Source organism: Bos grunniens, chromosome 18, assembly GCF_055505025.1.
Source record: "Bos grunniens cultivar Pamir isolate PY7600 chromosome 18, Bosgru_T2T1.0, whole genome shotgun sequence".
Taxonomy (NCBI): domain Eukaryota; kingdom Metazoa; phylum Chordata; class Mammalia; order Artiodactyla; family Bovidae; genus Bos; species Bos grunniens.
In genome coordinates this window covers 44,744,473-44,770,000 of record NC_141182.1, presented here as the reverse complement: position 1 = coordinate 44,770,000, position 25,528 = coordinate 44,744,473, and the positions used below count along the sequence as shown (strand labels likewise).

At 40.6% G+C, this 25,528-nt stretch overlaps 1 protein-coding gene across 8 annotated transcripts in view; it reads right to left on the bottom strand.

Moving 5' to 3' along the window:
* Positions 1 to 12,861, bottom strand: part of LSM14A (LSM14A mRNA processing body assembly factor) — a 53,997-nt gene extending 41,136 nt beyond the window's left edge. For all 8 annotated transcript variants that reach the window (XR_015145757.1, XR_015145758.1, XM_086351771.1 and 5 more), the window contains exon 1: positions 12,571 to 12,861. Coding sequence is in view for 6 of the 8 variants with exons in the window: in XM_086351771.1 (XP_086207897.1) it covers positions 12,571 to 12,691 (121 nt within the window). In the remaining 2 variants the exon portion in view is untranslated. The remainder of the gene's footprint in view (positions 1 to 12,570) is intronic.
* Positions 12,862 to 25,528: the final 12,667 nt, after the last annotated feature.

The window sequence follows — 25,528 nt, the reverse complement described above, 5'->3', positions numbered from 1 at the left end:
GAGGAGAGCATGGCAACCCACTCTAGTATTCTTGCCTGGAGAATCCTCATGGACAGAGGAGCCTGGCGGGCTACAGTCCATGGGGTCGCAAAAAGTCAGAATGCCTGCACAACTAAGCTCACAGTGGCCCAGGCAAAGTGACCTAACACTAGCCATCACACAACTCCACCAGTAATTCCCAGGTGTTGGTAACATATTCTTCCTTTAAAAATCATACAGCATTCTACCACTGTATATAGTGACCTCTTTTAAAATCGAAAGATCTTCAGGACAAAGATTTGTATCCTTGCAATTAACACAAGTAGCTAACACAGTGCCTTAAATAGTGCTGACATCTGAATATTTCTTGAATAAATTTCAGAGTGGAAAAAGCTATTAAGTAAGCTATTTCCAAAATTACTAAGCACTGTTTAATACCAAAGGAACTGAATTAAACCACACAATAAACCTACTTAGAATAAAATGGGAAAATGACTATTTACAGCAAAAAGAAATAACAGCTGGACATCAACAGGATGGGAAAACAGAAAGCATAGCACATGGATTAAAAAAAAAACCCCAGCATATAAGCATCAAATGGGGTTGGGGGGAAGTGCTGAAAAGCTACATTTGGGGGCTTCCCTGGTGGTCCAGTGGTTATGAATCTGCCTTACATTGCAAGGGACACCAGTTCAATCCCTGATCCGGGAAGATGCCACATGCCATGGAGCAACTAAGCCCATATGCTCAGAGTCCATGCTCCACAAGAGAATAGCCTCTGCTCATCGCAACTAGAGAAAGTCCATGTGTAACAACAAGGACCCATCACAACAGCTAAGGTAAAATAAATAAATTTAAAAACAAACAAACAAAAAGCTCCACTTGGTATTTCTATTTTCCTTACATTTATCTTTAAGTACAGTTCTTAGTGCATATCCAGTATGCTATACAAACTCTTGCTGAAACTATTTGAGACACTACATATTTGGAATAAGCTGTTATATAAGGGTTTAACACAAGGTTTAATTAAATATTAAAAGATCTTCATTTATCAAACTATCTCTTCTACAACACAGTACCCACAGACCCTGAGAGCAGGATAGTGGTAAGTGGGCTCCGGGTTTTTTTTTTTTTAACTTGGGTGGGGAGATTTATTTATTTTTTTTTTTATTTTTTTTGGGGGGGGGAGATTTAAAATATAAGATTTCACAGGGCTGCTCTTTGAAATCACGTCACAGCTTGTAACTGCAAACCTCCACTTTTGGCACATCTTGTACTCTCTGCTTTGGTCCATTCTTCACCCGTATCCACACTACTTTCTGTTAGGGTCTAATACTGCGCTAAATAAAACCATCTGTCTCCAGCCTCTGTAATCCTTTCTTGTACGTACTTCAGACCTGTCCTCCCCAACAGTGACTTTACTATTGACCTCTCTGCAGTATTCTCAATCTCCTGGCATGGGTCACATGCCAGTCACTGGTGACTCTAAGATAACAGACTTCATGGCCCAGATAACTTTCCTCTTACCTTTTCAAACATATTCTTAAAACCAACTCCTTTATCACTTAATTCTAAAAGTGAAAGTAAACTCCTCTTTGACTAAAATGACTCCAAATAATCTCGTCCTTTTCATTAATACATTTCATATCTTCACTCATTTTCTCCCCTCTTCCTCATAGTTTTGGGGGAAGAAAGACTTCTACATTTCTTTCAGTCCAATGTCACCTTCCATGATTATAGATTTGAGACCCTGCAACTTCACTTGCTTCCTCCCAGTGGATTATTAATATGTGCAGATTTACTCAAGACATACCTTTTTTTGTTCAACCATTAGCATTTCAGATTGAGTACAAGAAAATAATGACTAGCCTAAGAATTTAGAAAGAGTGCCAAGAAGAAAGAATTATAAAACCAAAAGGCACTTTGATAATTTAGATGGTGATACAAAACAGCAGCAGCGGTAATGCAAAACACAAAAATAGGACTTTTTTGAAATGGCAACAGGAGAGATCCTGAAACAGTTCTGTAAAGCATAGGACAGCAAAAGTAAATACTTATTGTTAATACTTATTATTACTTATTAATACTAATCTGAGAGAATAAAATGTCAATACATACCATCTTCATTTATCATAGTGTCCTTTCCTATAAAACGTCAAGTTCAACCACACATTTTCTGACGAAGGAGACTTCAGAAATAATAATCCTTCATATTATCAACAGTTAATTTGTTAAGCACAAAGGACATAAGGAGGGAAAGATGTTGAAAAATAGTCTATAGTGAAAAATAAGAAAAGTTTGCTAAGCACAAAAAGAAAACAGAAGATAAACTGCAAACACAGAAGATGCAATATAGTTTCTGACTAGGGTAACTGGGGAAGGCTTTGAAGGGGTGAGGATGCTCAAGTAGCATCTAGAAGGATAAATGTGATTCCCTCTTGTTCCTTTCCTAATTTTGGTGGATAGGAATCATTATAGGTACTGTCATTCAATACTGTCAGCTCAAATTGTCCCTCACTCACAATTTTTGCACAATGCTGTCAGCATAAACATCCTACAGCTGGACTCTGACAAATCACTTCATTGGCTAAAAACTTTCCAGGGATCCTTACAATCCACCTGATAGCTCAGTTGGTAAAGAATCCACCTGCTATGTAGGAGACATGGGTTTGATCCCTGGGTTGGGAAGATTCCCTGGAGGAGGGAACAGCTACTCACTCCAGTATTCTGGCCTGGAGAATTCCATGGACTGCAGAGTCCATGGGGTCACAGAGAGTTGGACACGCCTGAGCGACTTTCACTTTCACTTTACAACCCACCAAGAAAACTCAGACTTGTTATTGTGCTATTCAAATGACAAACTGAATAAACTAAGATAAATGTAGCAGGGGAAGAAAAATAAAAGGGGAGGGAGGGGCTGGAGTCTGTTATTTGACACATTTTCACTGGGACCTTCCAGAGCTGTTGGTTCTCTTTCCTTTGTGACTTTGGTTCACTTTCCCAACAGACTGCAAAACTCCCCATGACCTAGGACTGGAGACTTTTTCCTAGACATCCTCTTCCTGTGGCTAACTGTGACTATCTGTCAGGCCCTACCTTAGCTGCTGGGTCCTCAAGAACCCTGTCTCTGGCTCTTTGGTTTCCTAGCATATAGCACAGTGTTTAACATGTAGTCGTAAAAGGTACTCAGCAATTCTCCTGAATGGATGTAATAAGCCCCAGGCATGTGCAAGCTTCCCTTATGCTCCCTGTGCTCCATGATGTCTTTGGTGTGGTAGGTACCTCTGCTCCTAAATGTGCTGAGGTTTCTCCAGAATCTCTAGTTTAACCTCACCAGAGTACCAGGATCGAAGAAAAGTAGCTATTCATCCAGATGTGGGAAATGCAAAAGAGGCTTTGGAAATCTGACCACTGTTGAAACAAATTTCAAGTTAATCTTCCAGTTCTGACCTCTATCTTCACCCAATTACTATAGTCCTTGTTTTCACTGCATATGATGATGTCAATTCCTGAGACTTTTAGGAGTTTGGGTTCACTTCTTGGCTTTACCCACTGCCTCCTTAGTCTATAGCTAAATTCTGCTAAGACATTTAAACTCAAAAGACAAAAACTTTTTTTTCACCCTTCAAAATTTTGTTGCTGTTGTCCCCTTTCCAATTCTACTTTCTCTTTTATGGGTTTATGTGTTTTAAAAAAATGCCTTCTCATGTAGTTTGAGTTAAGACTTATAAACAGGAAGAAAAAGGAAAAGCATGTCCAATTTGCAGTCTAAATTTAGCCTCAACCCTCTAAGCTGCTTTGTTGGGTATTCTTCCTTATGGTTGGTTTTGTATTTTACTCTCCCAAAGATATAACCAACAGAGATATAAAAATATCTTTAAAAGCAAATTAATTAATTAAAAATAACTTTATCCAATAGGAGTTAAAAAATAAAACAAAAAACAGAGGAGTGAAAGAGAAACTAATCTGAGAGTTGGACAAATTTACTAGGTTAAAGAAACTTGAGTCTTCAGATTTACAAGGCCCAGTGAAACCACTCAGGAAAAACACACTCCAGTGTGGCAACATTTCGAAACTCCAAGAACTTCCAGAGAGAAAAGTGAGAATCAAATTGGTATCAGCAACACCAGAATGTTAGAATACAATAATCCAATAATTTAAAATGTCCATATGAAAAAACAATCTGAATTCATAATATAGCCAGTCATCAAGCAATCAAGAACAACATAGATTCACTAAGAAAATTTGCCACCCACACATCCCACCTTTTTTTTTAATGACAAAGATGCACTTATGCAAAACTGAGGGGAAAAGAACCAACTAAGAAGTCAACATGGTAAACAAGAAACAGGAACCCCTGAATGTCTCTGAATAGACTGGACAGAGATAATGCAAAGTAGTAAAGTAGCAGAGGTGGTAAGAAGTAAAATTCTGCATGTATCTTGGAATTAGTTGACAAGATCAGAATCACAGTACGTGAGAGAAATTTAAGGATAACTCAAAGATCTTTTTATCTTAACCAACTAAAACAATAAATTGTCGTTCAATTAGAAGGAAAGGACTAGATGAAGAAACAGGTTTGGGACATATTGAATGGGAGGTGCCTAGCAGACATCCTTCCAGGTGGAAATATTAAGGAAGCCGATGGATACACAAATTAGGAGTCTGCAGGAGGGGTGCAGGATGGAGACAATAATCTACAGACAGCATCTGAAGTCATGAAATTCAGAATGAAATCAAGAGAAGAGTGCACATGATAAAACAAGGAAATAATCTGTAAACAACACAAAAGAAAAAAGAGAAAGAGAATAAGAGAGTGAAGATGTGAACTAAGCCCTGGCACCCTCCAACAATGGGAGGATTAGGAGTTGAAGAATCACAAAGGAGACAGTGAGGTCTAAGAGAAAACTAGGATCACATCAAGTGAAAAAACGGTTAGAAGCAGACGAGATTGACTGAGCAGTATATTGCTGATCAGTCAAGTAGACTGAGGATAAGGACCAGCCACTGAATTTGGCAACATGGAAATCTCTGGCAACCTCGATATAGACAACTTCTTCAAGGAGTTTTGGTGTAAAGGGAAGGAGAGAGAGGGGGCAGTAGATAGAAAAGAGTAACTGCGTTAAGAATAGCAGTGTTTTTGTTGTTGCTGCTGCTGCTGTTTTTAAGATGGGTGAAATAACAGCGTATCTGTGAGTAGACAGGAAAGGTCTGGTAGAGAAGGAGAAACTAAATATGCAGGAGAGGCTGTTGGAGCAATGTCCTTGAATCATGAAGAGGGGATGAAACCTACTGCACAAATGCATGGGTGACCTTAGGAGAGAACAGTTTATCTAAACAAAGAAAAGGAGAGGTTTGGGACAGATGCAGGTTACTGGGCACATGTGGGATGAGTTGAGCAAAATTCTCTTGTTTGCTATTCTCTTCTCAAATAAAGAAGAAGCAAGGTTCACAGGCTGAAAGTGAAGATGGGGGAAGAGATGATAGAAGTCTGAGGAAAACAAGGAATGGAATGGTCATGTACAAAACCGGAATGAATGGACTAAGGACATACAATATATGGGAAGTAACCATGACTTCTGGGCTCAGTGAACATAAATGTACAGTGAAACTGGCCAGCATGTCTGTGCTGATATAATTAGGGCTGTGAGGTTTGTACAGAAAGTGGGAGGGGGAAGAGGGTTGACAGTATAAGCTCTGTTCTGACTGTAACAACTCCTCATGGAATTAAAACAGGGGGTAAAGTTATAAGGAGAGTGTGGGTCAATGAAAGGTAGTAAGATCAAGAGACTGTAGGCTACAGTAGATCTGAATGACTGATGGAGATAGGTTGCTGCTGCTACTGCTGCTGCTGCTAAGTCGCTTCAGTCGTGTCCAACTCTGTGCGACCCCAGACGGCAGCCCACGAGGCTCCCCCGTCCCTGGGATTCCCCAGGCAAGAACACAGGAGTGGGTTGCCATTTCCTTCTCCAATGCATGAAAGTGAAAAGTGAAAGTGAAGTCGCTCAGGCGTGTCCAACTCCTAGCGACCCCATGGACTGCAGCCCACCAGGCTCCTCCGTCCATGGGATTTTCCAGGCAAGAGTACTGGAGTGGGTTGCCATTGCCTTCTCCGGGAGATGGGTTACCTAGACAAAGATGGAGATAGTGGTTGGAAATAACAATGAGAAAGCTACTCTAGTAAGCACTGTAACAAACTAGTTATTATAATACTTCTGGTATTATCTCATTTAATTCTGAGAATGACTCTGAAAGATGCACGTTACTATCCTTACTTAAAATATGAAGTTAAAGCTGAGATTAAATTACTTGTCCAAGGACACTACTAAGTTTTCCAACTGGCCTTTTAGGTCACATTTGCTTCCAAAAACAAACACTCCACAACACTAGAATAAATCTTTGTGAGTAAAATACTTCACAGACTACCTCACACTTGATCAATTTTACTTCATTGATATCCAGTTTTTAAAATAGCTAACTGAAGTACTACTTTAAAGTATCACAGAGAAAATAAAAGGTAAATTGCTCCTATAGGGAGCACCTTCTATCATGGAGTAATAAATTCAAGCTAAACCATCTACAGTTACTGCTATTACTACTTTGGCACTGAGTTAAATACAAAACTCTTGCTATGTGTCACACAGGTAAGACCCCTTTACTCTTACTATTTCTCTTCTTCTACTATTATTTTCCTCAGGCTTTATATTGTTTTCTTTACTTCCAATTCAGATAGTCATGTCTTGGGACATTCCTGATGGTCCACTGGTTTCCCTGAGCGCCCAAGGCAGGGGGCCTGGGTTTGACTCCTGGTTAGGGAACTAGATCCCACATGCCACAACTAAAGACCCCACAGACTGCAAAGAAGACTGAAGATCCTGGTGCAACCAAACAAAAGAAATAAATATAAAAAAAAGAAAGAAAGAAAGAAAAAGAAAGCCATGGCTTTTCTTACTCTACTGGAAAATGTACAGTTAGTTTCTGGCACCTGACCTGAGACTCTCAGAATTACCAAGAACTTCTGAGGACTATGCAACAACAACAAACTGTTTCCAAGGCTCCAAGTTCTGGCAATCTCACTAAATAGGGCAACCAAAAGAAACTGCAGCATTAAGTTTCACTAGACCTTTGCTGTTCCTAAGTAGTGATTTTGTGAATTGCTAGATTCAGATCCCCAAATCAGAGAGAAGGCAAGAAATCAATAAAGCACTTCACAGGCATTTCATCCAACACAAGCTCTCCCACTCTCTCTGGAGTTTATGACTATGTGGATAATTAACAATCAAGAGGTGAGTAAGCTACGCCAATGGGCAATATAATCCATTACCCACTTACCCACCAACTTACCCACTTTTATATTCCTCCACCAATCACTTGATTCTTTAAGAACAAACTGTTTGTTTTAAAAGCAGCTGGCTTATATAATCATTCTTCCTTACAAAGTCTCTTTTCCTAATTCAATGGCAACATGATTTTCATTTTAAGGGTTTATTAACCAGGTACAGTTAACTAAATGCATGTTAGATAAGAATTTTACTCACTTTTGTCTATTTAGTCTATTTTGGCCACCTGATGCAAAGAACTGACTCACTAGAAAAGACCCTTACTCTGGGAAAGATTGAAGGCAGGAGAAGGGGACGACAGAGGATGAGACAGTTGGATGGCATCACCAACTTAATGGACATTAGTCTGAGCAAGCACCAGGAGCTGGTGATGGACAGGTAACTGGCATACTGCAGTCCATGGGGTCGCAGAGTCATGAATGAGTGACTGAACTGAAATGAGTCTATTTTACTTAAATACTTTTAAAATCCACATATATAATGCTTATAGGATATGTAAGTTTTCTCCAACTTTGAGATTCCCACAATGAGAAACCTTCAAAAGCTATGTTTCCTTTCATTTATTCAAATATTACCAAGGGTCTGCTCTGTGCCTGGCACTATTCCAGCTGCTGAGGACAGAGCAATGAATGAGACAGAACCCTTGCCTTTACAAAGTTTCCATTCTGTGGGGAATCTCTTGGTATCCAGGATCTATTATGTGTTTGGGTGTCATATTCACAAATACAAGTACATATACAATTGGAAGTATCCTACAAACTACTGATGCACATCATCACTTTGCAGCTCCCTCAAACATTCTGAATTGATTCTTCTTTAAATTTTAAATGAAAATTATAATTAAGCTTGAGCCATAAGGTGAAAAACTCTGTATGCCCAACAATGTCATTTATATCATGCATGTCTTAAGATTTTATCCTGGACTTCTCTGGTGGTACGGTGGATAAGAATCTGCCTGGTTTGGGAAGATTCTACATGTCACAGAGCAACCAAGCCCATATGCCACAACTACTGAGCCTGTGCTCTGGAGCCTGTGAGCTGCACCTACTGAAGCCCATGCACCTAGAGCCTGTTGTCTGAAACAAGAGAAGCTACTGCAATGAGAAGCCCATGCAGTACTGTTCACAGCAACTAGAGAAAGCCTGTGCACAGAAAGACCCAGCACAGCCAAAAAAAAAAATTTTATTCTCTTATATTCCCATTCTCCAAAATTTCTTACTGTTGGTGGAGGGAACATACTTTATATATTTTAATTTTAAAGCGATACAACTGCAAACACTTAGAGATATCCCCAAGAGACTTCTATAAGATTAATAAACTAAAATGCTAAATAATTTTCATTTATTCATTCATTTAATAAATATCTGTTCATCCCAGGGGCTTAGACAATAAATACATGCAAATAAACAAAGATGATTACATGTAGGTCATGATCAGTACTAGAAGAAAAAAAACTCAGACCATGATAAAGACCTCAAGAAACAAACAACAATCCAGATTATCTATTAACATACTTATACTGACATTAAATTCTTCCTTACTTGCCCTTAAAACTTCCTGACATTGATTTAGAAGATTTCAATGTATCAAAGTTCATCAAACTTATCTCAATTTCACTTTTATAGAACTAAAGCTAGTCTGTGAAATCTCTAGCAGAAAATAAAAGATAACACCTATTTGACAGTATCTCTGGCATTGGGCTTTTGACTACATACAGTGGGACCATACAATTTATTATCCAAACTGCAAGATTTTCAAGAGAGAAAAAGGATGTTTTAACAATTTCGCCAAAATAACAGGCACAAACAAGGACTTTCCACCAGGGCAAAACAGGCCATATGGTCATCCTAATTATATACTACATCAAACAGAGCTAGCCCAAAATATCAAGAGTATTTTATAACTGCAGATGGATTTAAATTGTAAGTAATATCCAAGTAAAGAAACCAAATTATAATCTGGACCATATAAGCCAAGTGACTTCCTTACTAAATGTAAAGATTTAAATACCTCACAACATACACAAAATCAATTACAGGGGCATCATAGGCCTAAATGTGAAAAGGCAAAACAGAAAAGTTTTGATAAGATAATCAAAGTAAGTCCATGATCCTTGGGTAGGGAAAAGCTCCTTTGAAAGAAAAAAAAAAAAAAGGACAAGAAACATTAGTCACAATGGAAAAGAGTGGTAACATATTTACAATAGAAGGAAGAACTTCTATACATCAAAAGAAACCATTAAATGAGAAAAGATACTTGCAACAGATATATCCAGCAAAGGATTCATATTCTGATACTGAACTCAAGAAAAACAACAACAGCAGCACGCATTTCAACAGGAAAATGGGCAAAAAATTTCTAAGGCACTTCATGGAAGATGAAATCCAAATGACCAAGATATGAAAAGGTGTTTACCTCACTAGTAATCAGGAAGGTTAAAACCACATACAAATACATACCCACCAGACTGGACAGAACTAAAACACCTGATGAAAGTGGCAGTTACAAGTATTACTGTTGGTGAGAGATGTGGAACAACTATAACTCTCATATGCTTTACTAATAACTGAAATAAAAATTAGTAAACAACTACTTTGGAAAGCAGTTTTTCATGATCTAATAAAGACATACTCCCCAGGATCCTGCAATTCAAAGTACAGAGCATAAAGAAATTTACATAAACATGTATCAGTAAACTCAAACACAAAGTTACTGTTCATAATTGCCCAAAACCGTAAACAAGTTGAATAGCTTCAGAATATCCAAAGCAACTGGAGAAATAAACAAGTTACATGCATGACGGAATCCTTTGTCACAACAAAAGTCAAAATAAATATATGCAACATGATTCCATTTATATAAAGTTCAAACAGGGACAAAACTCTTATCATTCAGAGATGTAACTTAAGTGATAAAACGATCAATGACAGAATAACATTTATATCTAGCTTAAGAAGGCAGCAGTTGTTGATGGGAAGATGCAGGAGTGGGAGGCTTGTGGGATGTTGGCAAAGCCAGTCTTTCCCTGGGTGGTAGTTACAAGAACCTTTGTTTAAAAATATTTCATTTTTATCCACATATCTTTACAACATGTGTGGTTATATTTCACACTGAGGGGAAAAAAAAAACACCTCTCTCTAAAGGGGAAAAGGATTAACGTCCTAAATAGAATTCTAAGAATGTTAGAGATAACTCAATTCATAGTTTAAAAAGAGTTAGCAAGGATCTCTAAATCCAAATACATACTGTATTCTAGACACACTGTAGTCTAAAATCCATGAATATACTTTTGGTTTCGTTGGGTAGACTGCCACTCTTCATCCAAATTTTGAAAAAGGTGGAATTTCAGATATCAGATTACTCAGCAAATCACATAAATTCTAAAATCTTAACACCAAACATCCCACTTCTAATTCTGAAACCTGAAATAAGTGCCTGGTTGTTGACTGCACAGTTACAAAGCAGTTTTAGATTAGAAACTGCCAAGTAGAATAATATCCACATTTGGTAACTCCAATTTTTGCAAACACAATTCCCAAGCCTCTGTTATATCAACAACTCAAATTTCTTTAGAAAAAAAGAATATATTACGTACGTGGGATTACATATCAAAGCCATGAGAACAGACATAAATTAAATCAATGATTAAAAAAACCTTTTCATTGCTATATAGATGTTTTTAGGTTCTTGCACAAAAGAATGTATTTATAGGTTTTTGTTTTTAAAAAGACAAATACATTAGAAATCTTAAAAATGCTTAGGTTATTTTCTTTGTAAGAAGTAAAGGTACCACAGTCAACTCACTGATAAGTCACTAACCTGGCAAGAAATCTTAAAAGTCAGATTGGGCCAAACAATGCTTTAAAAAAAAAAAAAAAACTATTAAATCACTTTAATGAGAAATACTATTTTCAGCTTATATGTGGCTCTCATCAAAAACTTTAGAGGGCCCTTTTCACAATTCCACAAAACCATAAAAATTATACAGCTAAATATGCATGCGGGTGGGTGGAGGGACGGGTGGGAGAGGAAAGAAAAGAAAATTAAGAGAAAATAATTTAAAGACTCCCTACCTAGATAGAAAATTTGTCCCAACAAGAGTGTTTTAAAAAGGATGTACCAGGTAATCCAAAAAGTATCTTTAAATACTTGCGTGATACCGCGAAATGACTCTCCTATCGGTCAAAGACTAATCTTTTTCTTAAAAATAGATTTAGAAAATTTTCTTCCTATCGCCGGACTTCTCTCCTTACCATGCTATTCTTTCTATAACTCTCCCAGATGTGCTGCGAAAATGACCTTAGTTATCTTGCTTCCCTCTCCTATATGTTCCCAAAACTTGTGAGGTTTAAGATCAGGAGCTAAAGTTTATTTTCTTCCTGGTTTCCTGGCGGAACAAAAACCCAGACTTGTGAACGGAAACAAAACCCACAAGACTGGGCGATGGTACGTACTTTGGGGTGGACACCTTCCTCCCCGACCCCAGAACTCTCGGACCCAGAGTGCCTCCACCGGGGTCGGTCAGCGCCCACTGACCACTTAGATCTGCCCTGGGAACAAGGGACCCGGAAAAAGCTGGCACCCTTCTTCCCACCGGATTTCCAAAAACAAGGCCGAAAGGAGAGCAGCAAACATTTGAAAGAGATAGTTGCACAACAGGTTTGGTGAAGGATTCCGGTTTAACAGGTAAATACCACACAGGAGACAAGTGGGATGTGATCTGCTCCAGGTACCAATGGCATTTCGAGGCCGTCTGCGTCGCAGGAGAAACCCAAACTTTGGGCACATTACTTAAAGTTCACCTGAGGAATATGCAACGAATTGAAATTAAAAACGCGAGAAAATGGGTGCTGGAAAATCAGCAAATCAGCGCTTTAAACTCAGGCTGGGCGGAAAAATTCTTTGAATACTCAGGCTTTGTTTGGTGGTTAAGAAGACAGAACCACCGAATTTCGGAGTTGGAAGACGCGTATCTCCGTGTTCTTCGGCCCGTTCTCGGACTTCAGGGCTGCCCCGCCCGGCCCGGCCGGGGTCCTTAGTCACCGGATCGAAGGCGGAACCCTGAGAGCCCCGGGGAGGCCGCGGCTCGGCCCGGCCCGGCCCGCGACGCCGGAGCCCGGACGGAGGGAGGGGAGCGGCACCCCAAGGAGGACGGTGGAGCGGGGAGGGAGCGAGGAGGTCGCGAGCCGAGAGCTCGGCGCAGCCCCGAACGCTCGGCCCGGCTTCGACCCCGAGGCCCGCCCCGGCATACCTTTGGCGAGAGCTACGGTAGAGTTCTCGGTGTCGATAGTGTAGAGGATGCCCTCGTAGCGGATCTCCGCCTTGGAGATAAGGCTGATCTTGCTGCCGATGTAAGGGGTGCCCCCGCTCATGGCGCCGCCGCCGCCGCCGCTCCCGGCCGCTCGCAGAGAGGCAGATCCCACGCCGCTGTGGCCGTTCTGCTCGCCCACTTGCTCCGTCGGCGCCTACAGCAGCCGCCTCAGACCCAACATGGCGGCAGCGCCGGCTCCGCTACCCTCCCCCAGCCTCCCGCCCTCAAGCCGCGGCGCGGCGGCGGCGGCGGCTGCAGCGGCGGCGGCGCGGGGCATGCTGGACGGGGAGGCCGAGGTCTCGCGAGATTCGCCTGGCGGCCGGTGGCTCAGGGTTCCTTCGCTCCCTCGGCAGTCCTAGCAGCGCCGCTTGGCCTGGTCTGTCGCTGTCGTTCCCCCAGGCCTGAGAGGAGATCCAGGGAGAGGCCAGGGCCTCGGAATGTAAGGATACTGTGGGCTGGCGTGGCGCCGCTCGCGGTCCTCTTGATCTCCGCTGTGGCCCACACCATTTCCAGACCCTTTGTAACCTGTCCTGAGTCCGGTTTCATTGCAAAAGCGGATCCTTCTAGCTAGAAAGTTCCAACGTGCCTCGAAGCTCTTGGTGAGCACCTCTGAGACCTGGTCATTTTCCTCTGGAAGCTACTGCGCCCCTCATGGAGCCATCATTACAGCGTCTGTCACCCGGCGAGTCTCCCTTCTACTCCCCTTCGCTGCTTCTAGACGTGGGATTCTGTCCAGAGCTTTCAAATGGTTCTCATTGCTTTCAGTGCCATTGCACACAGACCAAACCCTACTGTCTGCAGTTTTGTTCAGTTCTGTGAACTCTGGATTCATTTAAGCCATAGCATTGTTAGCTTTAAAAAAAAAAAAAAAGCTCAACCTAAGCGTGAGAATTGTGCTTTCTTCCGGGGAGGTTTGGTGAGGACTTAAATCTGGAGATAGCTTCTCAGCTCTGAGGGACTGCTCGGAAGAAGTAAGGGAGAAGCCAGGATATATAGGAGTTTTTGAAAAATAGCAAAAACAACAAACGCAGGTAGTTTAACATCAAAACATTACTCTTAAAGAAAAACCATACATCTCAAGTTAATGAATTCAACACTTTTCTGTGTATGGGAAGAAGTTAGAGTCTGGGCTCATTGAAATCTTTTCCTTAACTATCTAACGTTAGTAAACCTTTTCTCCATCCTGAATCCCCTCAGGGTTCACAGTTGGGGCTGACTGCAGTGGCTGATGGCTTAATAGCTGCCAAATCGTTTGTTTACTTATGTGTCAGGGGACATCCACAGCCTTTTCAGCATCTTTAGTTGAATTCCTAATTGGCAAGTTTGTGTGTCTGAAGATTTCCGCTCTAAACCTAATCTTGGCACTCAACAGTTCATCCTTATAATAGTGAGACTTCTCACTCAGGCCTTTATCTGTTCTGACTACAAAATTCTGTCCTTTTCAAGTATAGACTGTATCCTGAATCTGATCATTTCTCACCATCTCCACCCCTGCCCTACAACAAACCACCCAGAATTATTGAAACATCCTCCTAGAAGACCCTTCTACCTCTGCTTTTGTCCCCCTAATTCTCAACACAGCAGCCAAAGGGATCTTGCTAAGATCGAAGTTAGATTGTATCCCGCCTCTACTCAATACTCCTTTCCCCAGTGAACTCATATCACACAGAATGAGAGCTAGCTAGACTCCTTACTTTGCCCTATAGAGACATATATGATTTAGTCCCTTGTTTCCTTGCTTCACCATTCTGTTCTAGCCATCCCCTTTTCACCTCAAACTTGCCTGCTTCATTCAGATCTCTACTCAAATATTGCTTCTGCAGATGACTCTTTATTGTCCTGTTTATAATGATAGCACCTGAATCACTCTACATACCCTTGCTCTGCTTTCTTTTTATTCATAGAGTTTATCTTCCTCTAATTGTTTAGTCACTCAGTGTGTCCGATCTTTTGTGTCCCTGTGAACTATAGCTCACCAGGCTCCTCTGTCCATGAAATTTCCCAGGCAAGAATAATGGAGTCAGTTGCCATTTTCTTCTTCAGAGGATCTTTCTGACCCAGGGATTGAACCCATGTCTCCTGCACTGCAGGTGGGTTCTTTACTGCTGAGCCACCAGGGAAGTCCCATCTCTCTCTAGTATGTTTAATTGGGTCTCTCTAGCCCCTTCTCTAGAATCTAAACATTTTGAGATAGGGATGTTACTCTGGTTACTACTATATGATCAGAACCTAGAACAGAGCCTGGAACAGAGCAGCTTTTCAGTAAGTTGGATGAAGCTGAAGGCAGAGCGTAGGTAGGATGTCTGGTGAGCTGAGTGAACAAATGATGAGAAGCCTGGCAAGAAACAGAGAGGGAAGCAGTACAGAAGACTAACAGCTGTGTTGGGTCTGGTTCACAGTAGCTTCAAAGGAAGACTGAAATACCTGTTTCAGTACAAGATTCCTGCCAAGGAGCTGAACTCTTACTTCCTCGCGCTTCCAGGCCTGGGACCTAGATTATCTTCCGTGCTTCCTGAGTGATCTCATCCTTTTTCATATATTAACTAATTCCCAAATTTACATCTTCATTCCAGATCTCTTGACTCTCAGGGTCACACTGCTGCTGCTAAGTCACCTCAGTCATGTCCGACTCCGTGCGACCCCACAGACAGCAGCCCACCAGGCTCCCCCATCCCTGGGATTCTCCAGGCAAGAACACTGGAGTGGGTTGCCATTTCCTTCTCCAGTGCATGAGAGTGAAAAGTGACAGTGAAGTCGCTCAGTCGTGTCTGACTCTTCGCAACCCCATGGACTGCAGCCTACCAGGCTCCTCCATCCATGGGATTTTCCAAGCAAGAGTACTGGAGTGGGGTGCCATCAGGGTCACACTAGTACCTACTTACTAGATACAGTTGCTTGGGTGTCCCTCAGGCACTTCCAACTCAACATGTTCAAAAATATATGCATCTACTCCATTCCCCCAAATAAACCTGCCCTTTATCCATGCTCTCTGTCCTTATCACTGGCCCCAGGACTCACTCAGGTGTCCAGTCTAGAAATCAGAATCCTTATCTGGCTGTACCCAGTCAATCACCAATCTTGCTGATTCTATTTTATGTTTGCAGTTCATGGCTTCCTGCACCCTAGGGCACCAGGAACTATGCGTAAGTGCAGCTGATCAGTGTGATAGCCCATAGTGTATTATGCATGTGAATCTCTAACTTAGGTACTAGAAAAAGACTGAGAAAGTGGCACCTTTCACTACCATTGTTTCTGAAAACCCAAGTCCCATGTTGCTCCCCTGCTTAAGAGCCATCAAGTATGTCTGCTGGCCTACAGAAAAAAAAACCAACCAAACAAACAAAAAAACCCTCTCCATTGAATGTTTCCAACAATAGAAAGTCTAGAATTTCTACATTAGAGAGGCAGTCAGGTTGGAAGAAGAGATGAAAAACATGGGAGACTTGTCCAAAGTTACGTTTCTAGCTGGCACACTGTTTTTTTTTTAACTTATATTTGTGTTTGCTTCGTGACGCTGGGGATTGGGTAATGGAGAATATGGGAGAAACAAGGTTCCTGCACCTCACTGGCTTTTGGTGTGCCCACGGTTATTCGTTGCAACTCCCAACATATTCTCTGCATGCCTTAGGCTCTGGCCATGCTGAATTCATTGCTTCTCAGAACATACATGTCACTCTCCCACCTCTAACCATTCCTTTGTCTCCTGTTTGATATGAAAAGCTCTTTATTCCATCTCCATTTGACAAGATTCAAAATCACTTTCACAGTATAGATAAAAATTAGAATAAATCAAAGACCTTAACGTAAGAGCTAAAACTATAAAATTCTTAGAAAAGGGGTCCCCAACCTCTGGGTTGTGGACGGGTACATCCTGTCAGATCAGTGGCATCATTAGATTGGAAATAAGAGCACAATAAATGTAATGCACTTGAACCATCCCCAAACCATCTCTTCCCCAACCCTAGTCTATGAAAAGTTGTCTTCCAGAAACTGACCCATGGTGCCAAAAAGGTTGAAGACGACTGTCATAGAAGAAAACATTGGGGTAAATCTTCTTGACCTGGATTAGGCAGTGATTTCTTGGCTATGCCACAAAAAGCTCAAACAATCAAAGAAAAATAGGTATATTAGATTTCATAAAAATTAATTTTTGTGCTTCAAAGGACATCAAGAAAGTGAAGAGACAGTTCACAGAATGGGAGAGACTATTTGCAAATCATAGATCTGATAAGAGATTCAGGATATATAAAGAATATGTAAACAACTCTTACAACTAAAAGAAATTATAACACATTCAATTGAAAAACAAATTTCCGGATTAAAATTTGTAAACTATCATGGAACACAATATTAAAAAAGAATGTATATGTATGTATGTATCACTTCGTTATACAGCTGAAATTAGCACAACATTGTAAATCAACTATACGTCAATAAAAAGTAAATGTTAAAAAATGTGTAAAGGATTTGTATAGACATTTCTCCAAAGAAGATATACAAATGGCCAAAAAAAGGGACAGAAAAAGATGTTTAACATCATTGATCTTTAGGGAAATGCAAATCAAAGCCACAGTGAGATGCCAATTCATACCTTCTAGGATGGCTAGTAATTATAAAGGTGGACAAGAACAAATGTTAGTAAGGTTGTGGAAAAATTGGACCCCTCATACAGTGCTGGTGGGAATGTTAAGTAGTGCATCCTGTTCAGCAAAGTTTGACAGTTCCTTGAAAAGTTGAACATAGTTACCATATGATGCCACTGTTCCAATCCTGGGTCTATAACCATGATAACTGAAAATACGTATCCCACAAAAAACTTATATGTGGATGTTTATAGCAGTGTTATTTACAATAGAGTGGAAACAACCTAAATGTCTATTAACTAATAAATTGGTAGACAAAATACATATACCCATTCAATAGGATATTAGAGCCATAGAAAGGAATGAAGTACTGGTACATGCTACAACATGGGTGAACCTTAAAACTGTTATGCTAAGTGAAAGAAATCAGACACAACAGCCACATATCATATGATTCCATTAATATGAAATGTTCAGAGTAGGAAAACCCATAGAGACATAAAATAGATTAATGAATTAGTGGTTGCCAGGGGCTAGGGGTTATGGCTGGGGTCTAGGAAAGGGGAGTGACTGCTAATAGTTTCTCTTTGGGGTGATGAAAATGTCTGGAATTATTAGTGGTGGTAGTTACACTACATTATGAAAATTCTAACTTATACACTTGAAAAAGTGAATTTTATGGTATGTGAATTGTATCATAATAAAAAGTATGTCTCCTCATTTTATGACTCTTTAAAGTTACATGGCAAATGGGCACAGGTGTATAAGAGAATATATATATATATATATACACATAAAAAATTCCGTATAGTTGATTTGCAAAACTAACCTGCTAGTTTCAGGTATACAGTAAAGTGAATCAGTTACACATAAGAGAATATTTAAGATAAAAAGCTAGATACAAACTTACATGAGTATGAAGACTTCTTTAAAAGAAAAAAACCAGACAGCATGTTAAAGCAAGAGAGTAATAATTTCCAAATGCTACTGTATCAAGGTATTACATATAAGATTTTATGGTACTTTTTTCCCCTCTATTAGTTACGCAATTTGGAGAAAGCAATAGCACCCCACTCCAGTACTCTTGCCTGGAAAATCCCATGGACAGAGGAGCCTGGTAGGCTGCAGTCCATGGGGTTGCAAAGAGTTGGACACAACTGAGCGACTTCACTTTCACTTTTCACTTTCATGCATTGGAGAAGGAAACGGCAACCCACTCCAGTGTTCTTGCCTGGAGAATCCCAAAGATGGCGGAGCCTGGTGGGCTGCCGTGTCTGGGGTTGCAGAGAGTCGGACATGACTGAAGCGACAGCAGCAGCAGCAGTTAGGAGATGTGCTCTGGCTATCTATTGCTGTATAACAAACCATTCTAAAATTCAGTAATTTCAAACAATTACCTTTTGTTCTGTTTCACAATTTTTTGGAAGAGGCATGACTAAGTAATTCTGTTTCATGTAGCATCATCTAGGATCATTGAGTGGCCACTTGCCTGGTCTAGCCGGTCCAAGATTGTTTCAATTGTTTCACTTGACTGGGAGGAATGCCTAGAAGGCTGGGACTTTCATGACACTGTGGAGCCACCTTACCAACTTGGCCTGTCAACTATCTTACTTGTGTCAGAGTTATTTTAAGTCTCTCTTAACTAGCAGTCAAATGCATTTCCTGAATGATGCAAAAAGAAAGACAAATGCCTGGGTCAGTCATTTTACATACTTTGGAGGAGCCGCATCTTAGGAATTCTAAACTCAGAATATGTGTCAGTTCGTCCTTCTCAGAAATAGATATTGAGACAGGAGCGAAAGAGGTTTATTGGAGGTAATGCCTGTGAAAGGTGAAAGGGAGTGGAAGCAGGATGGAGCAAGCAGAATTTGCAGATCTGACCAAGTCTCAAGTCAACTTAACAGGAGGCCTGGAGCAAAGATTACTTTTTAGAATAGCCCCATATCAGACAGAAACTGTCAGGCCTTAGGCCTGCTGTACCCTGTCACTGGCCTTGGTTACCCAGGAAAAGCAGGGACTTATGAGCATGGACTTGGATTGAAAGCTGTCCACTAAACACACTCCTTGCAGCAGCCTTGCAAATCCTTTCTTTCTTTCCTTTTAAAATTTTTGTTGGATTACAGTTGTTTTACAATGTTATGTTAGTTTCTGCTGTACAGCAAAGTGAATCAGCTATATGTATATGTATATCCCCTCTTTTTTGGATTTTCTTCCTATTTAAGCCATCACAGAGCACTGAGTTGGGAGAAGGCAATGGCAACCCACTCCAGTACTCTTGCCTGGAAAATTCCATGGACAGGGGAGCCTGGTAGGCTGCAGTCCATGGGGTCACGAAGAGGGGGACACGACTGAGCGACTTCACTTTCACTTTTCATTTTCATGCATTGGAGTAGGAAATGGCAACTCACTCCAGTGTTCTTGCCTGGAGAATCCCAGGGACAGGGGAGCCTGGTGGGCTGCCATCTATGGGGTCGCACAGAGTCTGACACGACTGAAGCGACTTAGCAGCAGCAGCAGCAACAGCAAAGCATTGAGTAGAGTTCCCTGTGCTATACTGTAGGTTCTCATACGTTGTTGTTCAGTCACCAAGTCAGGTCCAACTCTTTGCAACCCCATGGACTGTAGTATGCCAGGCTTCCCTGTTCTTCACTATCTCCTGAAGTTTGCTCAAATTCATGTCCACGGAGTTGGTGATGCTATCTAACCATCTCATCCTCTGCTGCCCTCACCTCCTTTTGCCTTCAATGTTTCCCAGCATCAGGGTCTTTTCTAATGAGTCAGCTCTTTGCATCAGGTGGCCAAAGTATTTGAGCTTCAGTTTCAGTATCAGTCCTTCCAATGAATAATCAGGGTTGATTTCCTTTAGGATTGACTGGTTTGATCTTGCCATCAAAGCAACTGTCCAGAGTCCTCTCCAGCACCACAGTTCAAAAGCATCATCACATCTTTGGTGCTCAGCCTTCTTTATGGTCCAACTCTTACATACATACATGACTACTGGAGAAACCGTAGCTTTGACTATATGAATCTTTGTCGGCAAAATGATGCCTCTGCTTTTTAATACACTGTCTAGGTTTGTCATAGCTTTCCTTCCAAGGAGCAAGCGTCTTTTAATTTCATGGCCACAGTCGCCATCCCACAGTGATTTTGGAGCCCAAGAAAATAAAATCTGTCACTGCTTCTACTTTTCCCTTTCTATTTGCCATGAAATGATGGCACCAGGTACCCTGGTCTTAGTTTTTTGGATGTTGAGTTTTAAGCCAGCATTTTTTCTTTCCTCATTCATCCTCATCAAGAAGCTCTTTTTTAGTTCCTCTTCACTTTCTGCCTTTAAAGTGGTATCATCTACATATCTGAGACTGTTGATACTTCTCCTGGCAATCTTGATTCCAGCTTGGGGTTTATTCAGTCTGGCATTTCGTGTGATATACTCTGCATATAAGTCAAACCAGCAGGATGACAATATACAGCCTTGTTGTACTCCTTTCAAAATTTTGAGCTAGTCAGTTGTTCCACGTAAGGTTCTAACTGTTGCTTCTTGACCTGTGTTCAGATTTCTCAGGAGGCAGGTCAGGTGGTCTGGTATTCCCATCTGTTTAAGAATTCTCCACAGTTTGTTGTGATCCACACAGTCAAAGGCTTTGGCATAATCAGTGAAGAGAAGTAGATGTTTTTCTGGAATTCCCTTGCTTTCTCTGTGATCCAACGGATGTCAGCAATTTGATCTCTGGTTCCTCTGCTTTTTCTAAACCCAGCTTGTACATTTGGTTCTCATTAGTTATCTATTTTATACATAGATCTGTAAATATGTCATTCCCAATCTCCACAAATCCTTTCTTGAAGCAAGTAAAAATTAGGTAAAGTCAACAGTTCCCTGGGCTGCCCTGGTGATTCAGCAGTAAAGAATCCACCTGCATTGCAGGAGACTCAGGAGACATAGGCTCAATCCCTGGGTGGGGAAGATTCCCTGGAGGAGGGCATGGCAACCTACTCCAGTATTCTTGCCTGACTAATTCCATGGACAGAATATGGGGTCTCAAAGAGTCACATGCGATTGAAATGCCTGAGCACAAGCATGCTGCAACAATTCCCTAAAGTCTTTTTCTATGATCACATCTTACTTTAGCAAGTGTTAGTGAATTTGATCCCCATTTAATAAGTTTCTCTTCTGTAACACTTTATATTCATACATTAGAACTTCTGAGATTTTGTATTTCTTCTATCAATTTCTCTGTTTTTTTAAAAAGAAATGTGATCTAAGTTGTGGAATGTATTGGCATTAACTTATTATAACCTGTTAACAAACTTTTAACGTTTGTAGGCTCTGTAGTGATGTTTCCCCTATAATTTGAGTCCTCTTTCTTTTTTCCCTCTATCAGTCTTGCTAGGGGTTTATCAGTTTTGTTAATCTTTTACAAAGAACTAGATTGGGTTTTGTTAACTTTATCTATTGTTTTCCATTTTATTGACTTCTGTTATCTTCATTATATCTTTTCTTCTAGTTATTTTGGTTTTAATTTGCTGTTATTTTCTCAGCTTCTTAGGGTAGAAGCTTAAATTATGGGTGTTAAAGAATTCTTCTTTTCTAGCATAAGCATTTAAACCTGTAAGTTTCCTTCTAACAACTACCTTGGCTGTATCCCTCATGATTGATATGTATTGTTTTTATTAGTTCAGTTAGAAATGTTTTCTAATTTCCCTTTATCATTTCTTCTTTGGCCCATAAATTATTTCCAAGTGTGTGGGATAATTTCCAGACATTGGAGAATATTCTAGTTGTCTTTTGTTAATAATTTTTCATTTATTTCCATCATGGTCAGAGATTGTGTTCTGCATGCAGTCCTTTGAATTTATTGATACTTGTTTCACAGCTCAACTTCTTAATGAATGTTCTATAGGCACTTAAAAAGAATGCGTATTCTGCAGTTACTGAGTGTAGTATTTTATAAATTTTAAATTGGTTGAGAATGTTCTTCAAATATTTTGATTTTTTTGGTCTGCTTGTTCTATCAATTACTGAGAAAGGTATGTTAAAAACCTCTATGGGTATATATTTATCTATTTTTCTGTTATATCTATCAGCTTTGTTATTTAGTGAATGCAGTTTGGATTGTTACTCTCTCCTGATGAAGCAACCCTTTTGAAATATCTATGAAAACAATCACTATGAAATACTTTCAGGTGATTTACCTGATACTAGGAGAAAAGGAAAGATATAAACATCTGAATGCAGAGTTCCAAAGAATAGCAAGAAGAGATAAGAAAGCCTTCTTCAGCGGTCAATGCAAAGAAATAGAGGAAAACAACAGAATGGGAAAGACTAGGGATCTCTTCAAGAAAATCAGAGATACCAAAGGAACATTTCATGCAAAGATGAGCTCGATAAAGGACAGAAATGGTATGGACCTAACAGAAGCAGAAGATATTAAGAAGAGATGGCAAGAATACACGGAAGAACTGTACAAAAAAGATCTTCATGTCCCAGATAATCACGATGGTGTGATCACTGACCTACAGCCAGACATCCTGGAATTTGAAGTCAAGTGGGTCTTAGAAAGCATCACTACGAACAAAGCTAGTGGAGGTGATGGAATTCCAGTTGAGCTATTCCAAATCCTGAAAGATGATGCTGTGAAAGTGCTACACTCAATATGCCAGCAAATTTGCAAAACTCAGCAGTGGCCCCAGGACTGGAAAAGGTCAGTTTTCATTCCAATCCCAAAGAAAGGCAATGCCAAAGAATGCTCAAACTACTGCACAATTGCACTCATCTCACACGCTAGTAAAGTAATGCTCAAAATTCTCCAAGCCAGGCTTCAGCAATATGTGAACCGTGAATTTCCTGATGTTCAAGCTGGTTTTAGAAAAGGCAGAGGAACCAGAGATCAAATTGCCAACATCCGCTGGATCATGGAAAAAGCAAGAGAGTTCCAGAAAAAAACATCCATTTCTGCTTTATTGACTATGCCAAAGCCTTTGACTGTGTGGATCACAATAAACTGTGGAAAATTCTGAAAGAGATGGGAATACCAGACCACCTGATCTGCCTCTTGAGAAATTTGTATGCAGGTCAGGAAGCAACAGTTAGAACTGGACATGGAACAACAGACTGGTTCCAAATAGGAAAAGGAGTTCGTCAAGGCTGTATATTGTCACCCTGTTTATTTCACTTATATGCAGAGTACATCATGAGAAACGCTGGACTGGAAGAAATACAAGGTGGAATCAAGATTGCCGGGAGAAATATCAATAACCTCAGATATGCAGATGACACCACCCTTATGGCAGAAAGTGAAGAGGAACTCAAAAGCCTCTTGATGAAAGTAAAAGTGGAGAGTGAAAAAGTTGGTTTCAAGCTCAACATTCAGAAAACGAAGATCATGGCATCCGGTCCCATCACTTCATGGCAAATAGATGGGGAAACAGTGGAAACAGTGTCAGACTTTATTTTTCTGGGCTCTAAAATCACTGCAGATGGTGACTGCAGCCATGAAATTAAAAGATGCTTACTCCTTGGAAGGAAAGTTATGACCAACCTAGATAGCATATTCAAAAGCAGAGACATTACTTTGCCAACAAAGGTCTGTCTAGTCAAGGCTATGGTTTTTCCTGTGGTCATGTATGGATGTGAGAGTTGGACTGTGAAGAAGGCTGAGTGCCAAAGAATCGATGCTTTTGAACTGTGGTGTTGGAGAAGACTCTTGAGAGTCCCTTGGTCTGCAAGGAGATCCAACCAGTCCTTTCTGAAGGAGATCAGCCCTGGGATTTCTTTGGAAGGAATGATGCTAAAGCTGAAACTCCAGTACTTTGGCCACCTCATGGGAAGAGTTGACTCATTGGAAAAGACTCTGATGCTGGGAGGGATTGAGGGCAAGAGGAGAAGGGGACGACAGAGAAGACTCTATACATGGACATCACCTGATGGTCAACACCAAAATCAGATTGATTATATTCTTTGCAGCCAGATGGAGAAGCTCTATACAGTCAGCAAAAACAAGACCAGGAGCTGACTGTGGCTCAGACCATGAACTCCTTATTGCCAAATTCAGACTGAAATTGAAGAAAGTAGGGAAAACCACTAGACCATTCAGGTATGACCTAAATCAAATCCCTTATGATTATACAGTGGAAGTGAGAAATAGATTTAAGGGCCTAGATCTGATAGATAGAGTGCCTGATGAGCTATGGAATGAGGTTCGTGACATTGTACAGGAGACAGGGATCAAGACCATCCCCGTGGAAAAGAAATGCAAAAAAACAAAATGGCTGTCTGGGGAGGCCTTACAAATAGCTGTGAAAAGAAGAGAAGTGAAAAGCAAAGGAGAAAAGGAAAGATATAAACATCTGAATGCAGAGTTCCAAAGAATAGCAAGAAGAGATAAGAAAGCCTTCTTCAGCGATCAATGCAAAGAAATAGAGGAAAACAACAGAATGGGAAAGACTAGGGATCTCTTCAAGAAAATCAGAGATACCAAAGGAACATTTCATGCAAAGATGAGCTCGATAAAGGACAGAAATGGTATGGACCTAACAGAAGCAGAAGATATTAAGAAGAGATGGCAAGAATACACAGAAGAACTGTACAAAAAAGATCTTCATGTCCCAGATAATCACGATGGTGTGATCACTGACCTACAGCCAGACATCCTGGAATGTGAAGTCAAGTGGGCCTTAGAAAGCATCACTACGAACAAAGCTAGTGGAGGTGATGGAATTCCAGTTGAGCTATTCCAAATCCTGAAAGATGATGCTGTGAAAGTGCTACACTCAATATGCCAGCAAATTTGCAAAACTCAGCAGTGGCCCCAGGACTGGAAAAGGTCAGTTTTCATTCCAATCCCAAAGAAAGGCAATGCCAAAGAATGCTCAAACTACTGCACAATTGCACTCATCTCACACGCTAGTAAAGTAATGCTCAAAATTCTCCAAGCCAGGCTTCAGCAATATGTGAACCGTGAATTTCCTGATGTTCAAGCTGGTTTTAGAAAAGGCAGAGGAACCAGAGATCAAATTGCCAACATCCGCTGGATCATGGAAAAAGCAAGAGAGTTCCAGAAAAAAACATCCATTTCTGCTTTATTGACTATGCCAAAGCCTTTGACTGTGTGGCTCACAACAAACTGTGGAAAATTCTGAAAGAGATGGGAATACCAGACCACCTGATCTGCCTCTTGAGAAATCTGTATGCAGGTCAGGAAGCAACAGTTAGAACTGGACATGGAACAACAGACTGGTTCCAAATAGGAAAAGGAGTACGTCAAGGCTGCATATTGTCACCCTGTTTATTTAACTTATATGCAGAATACATCATGAGA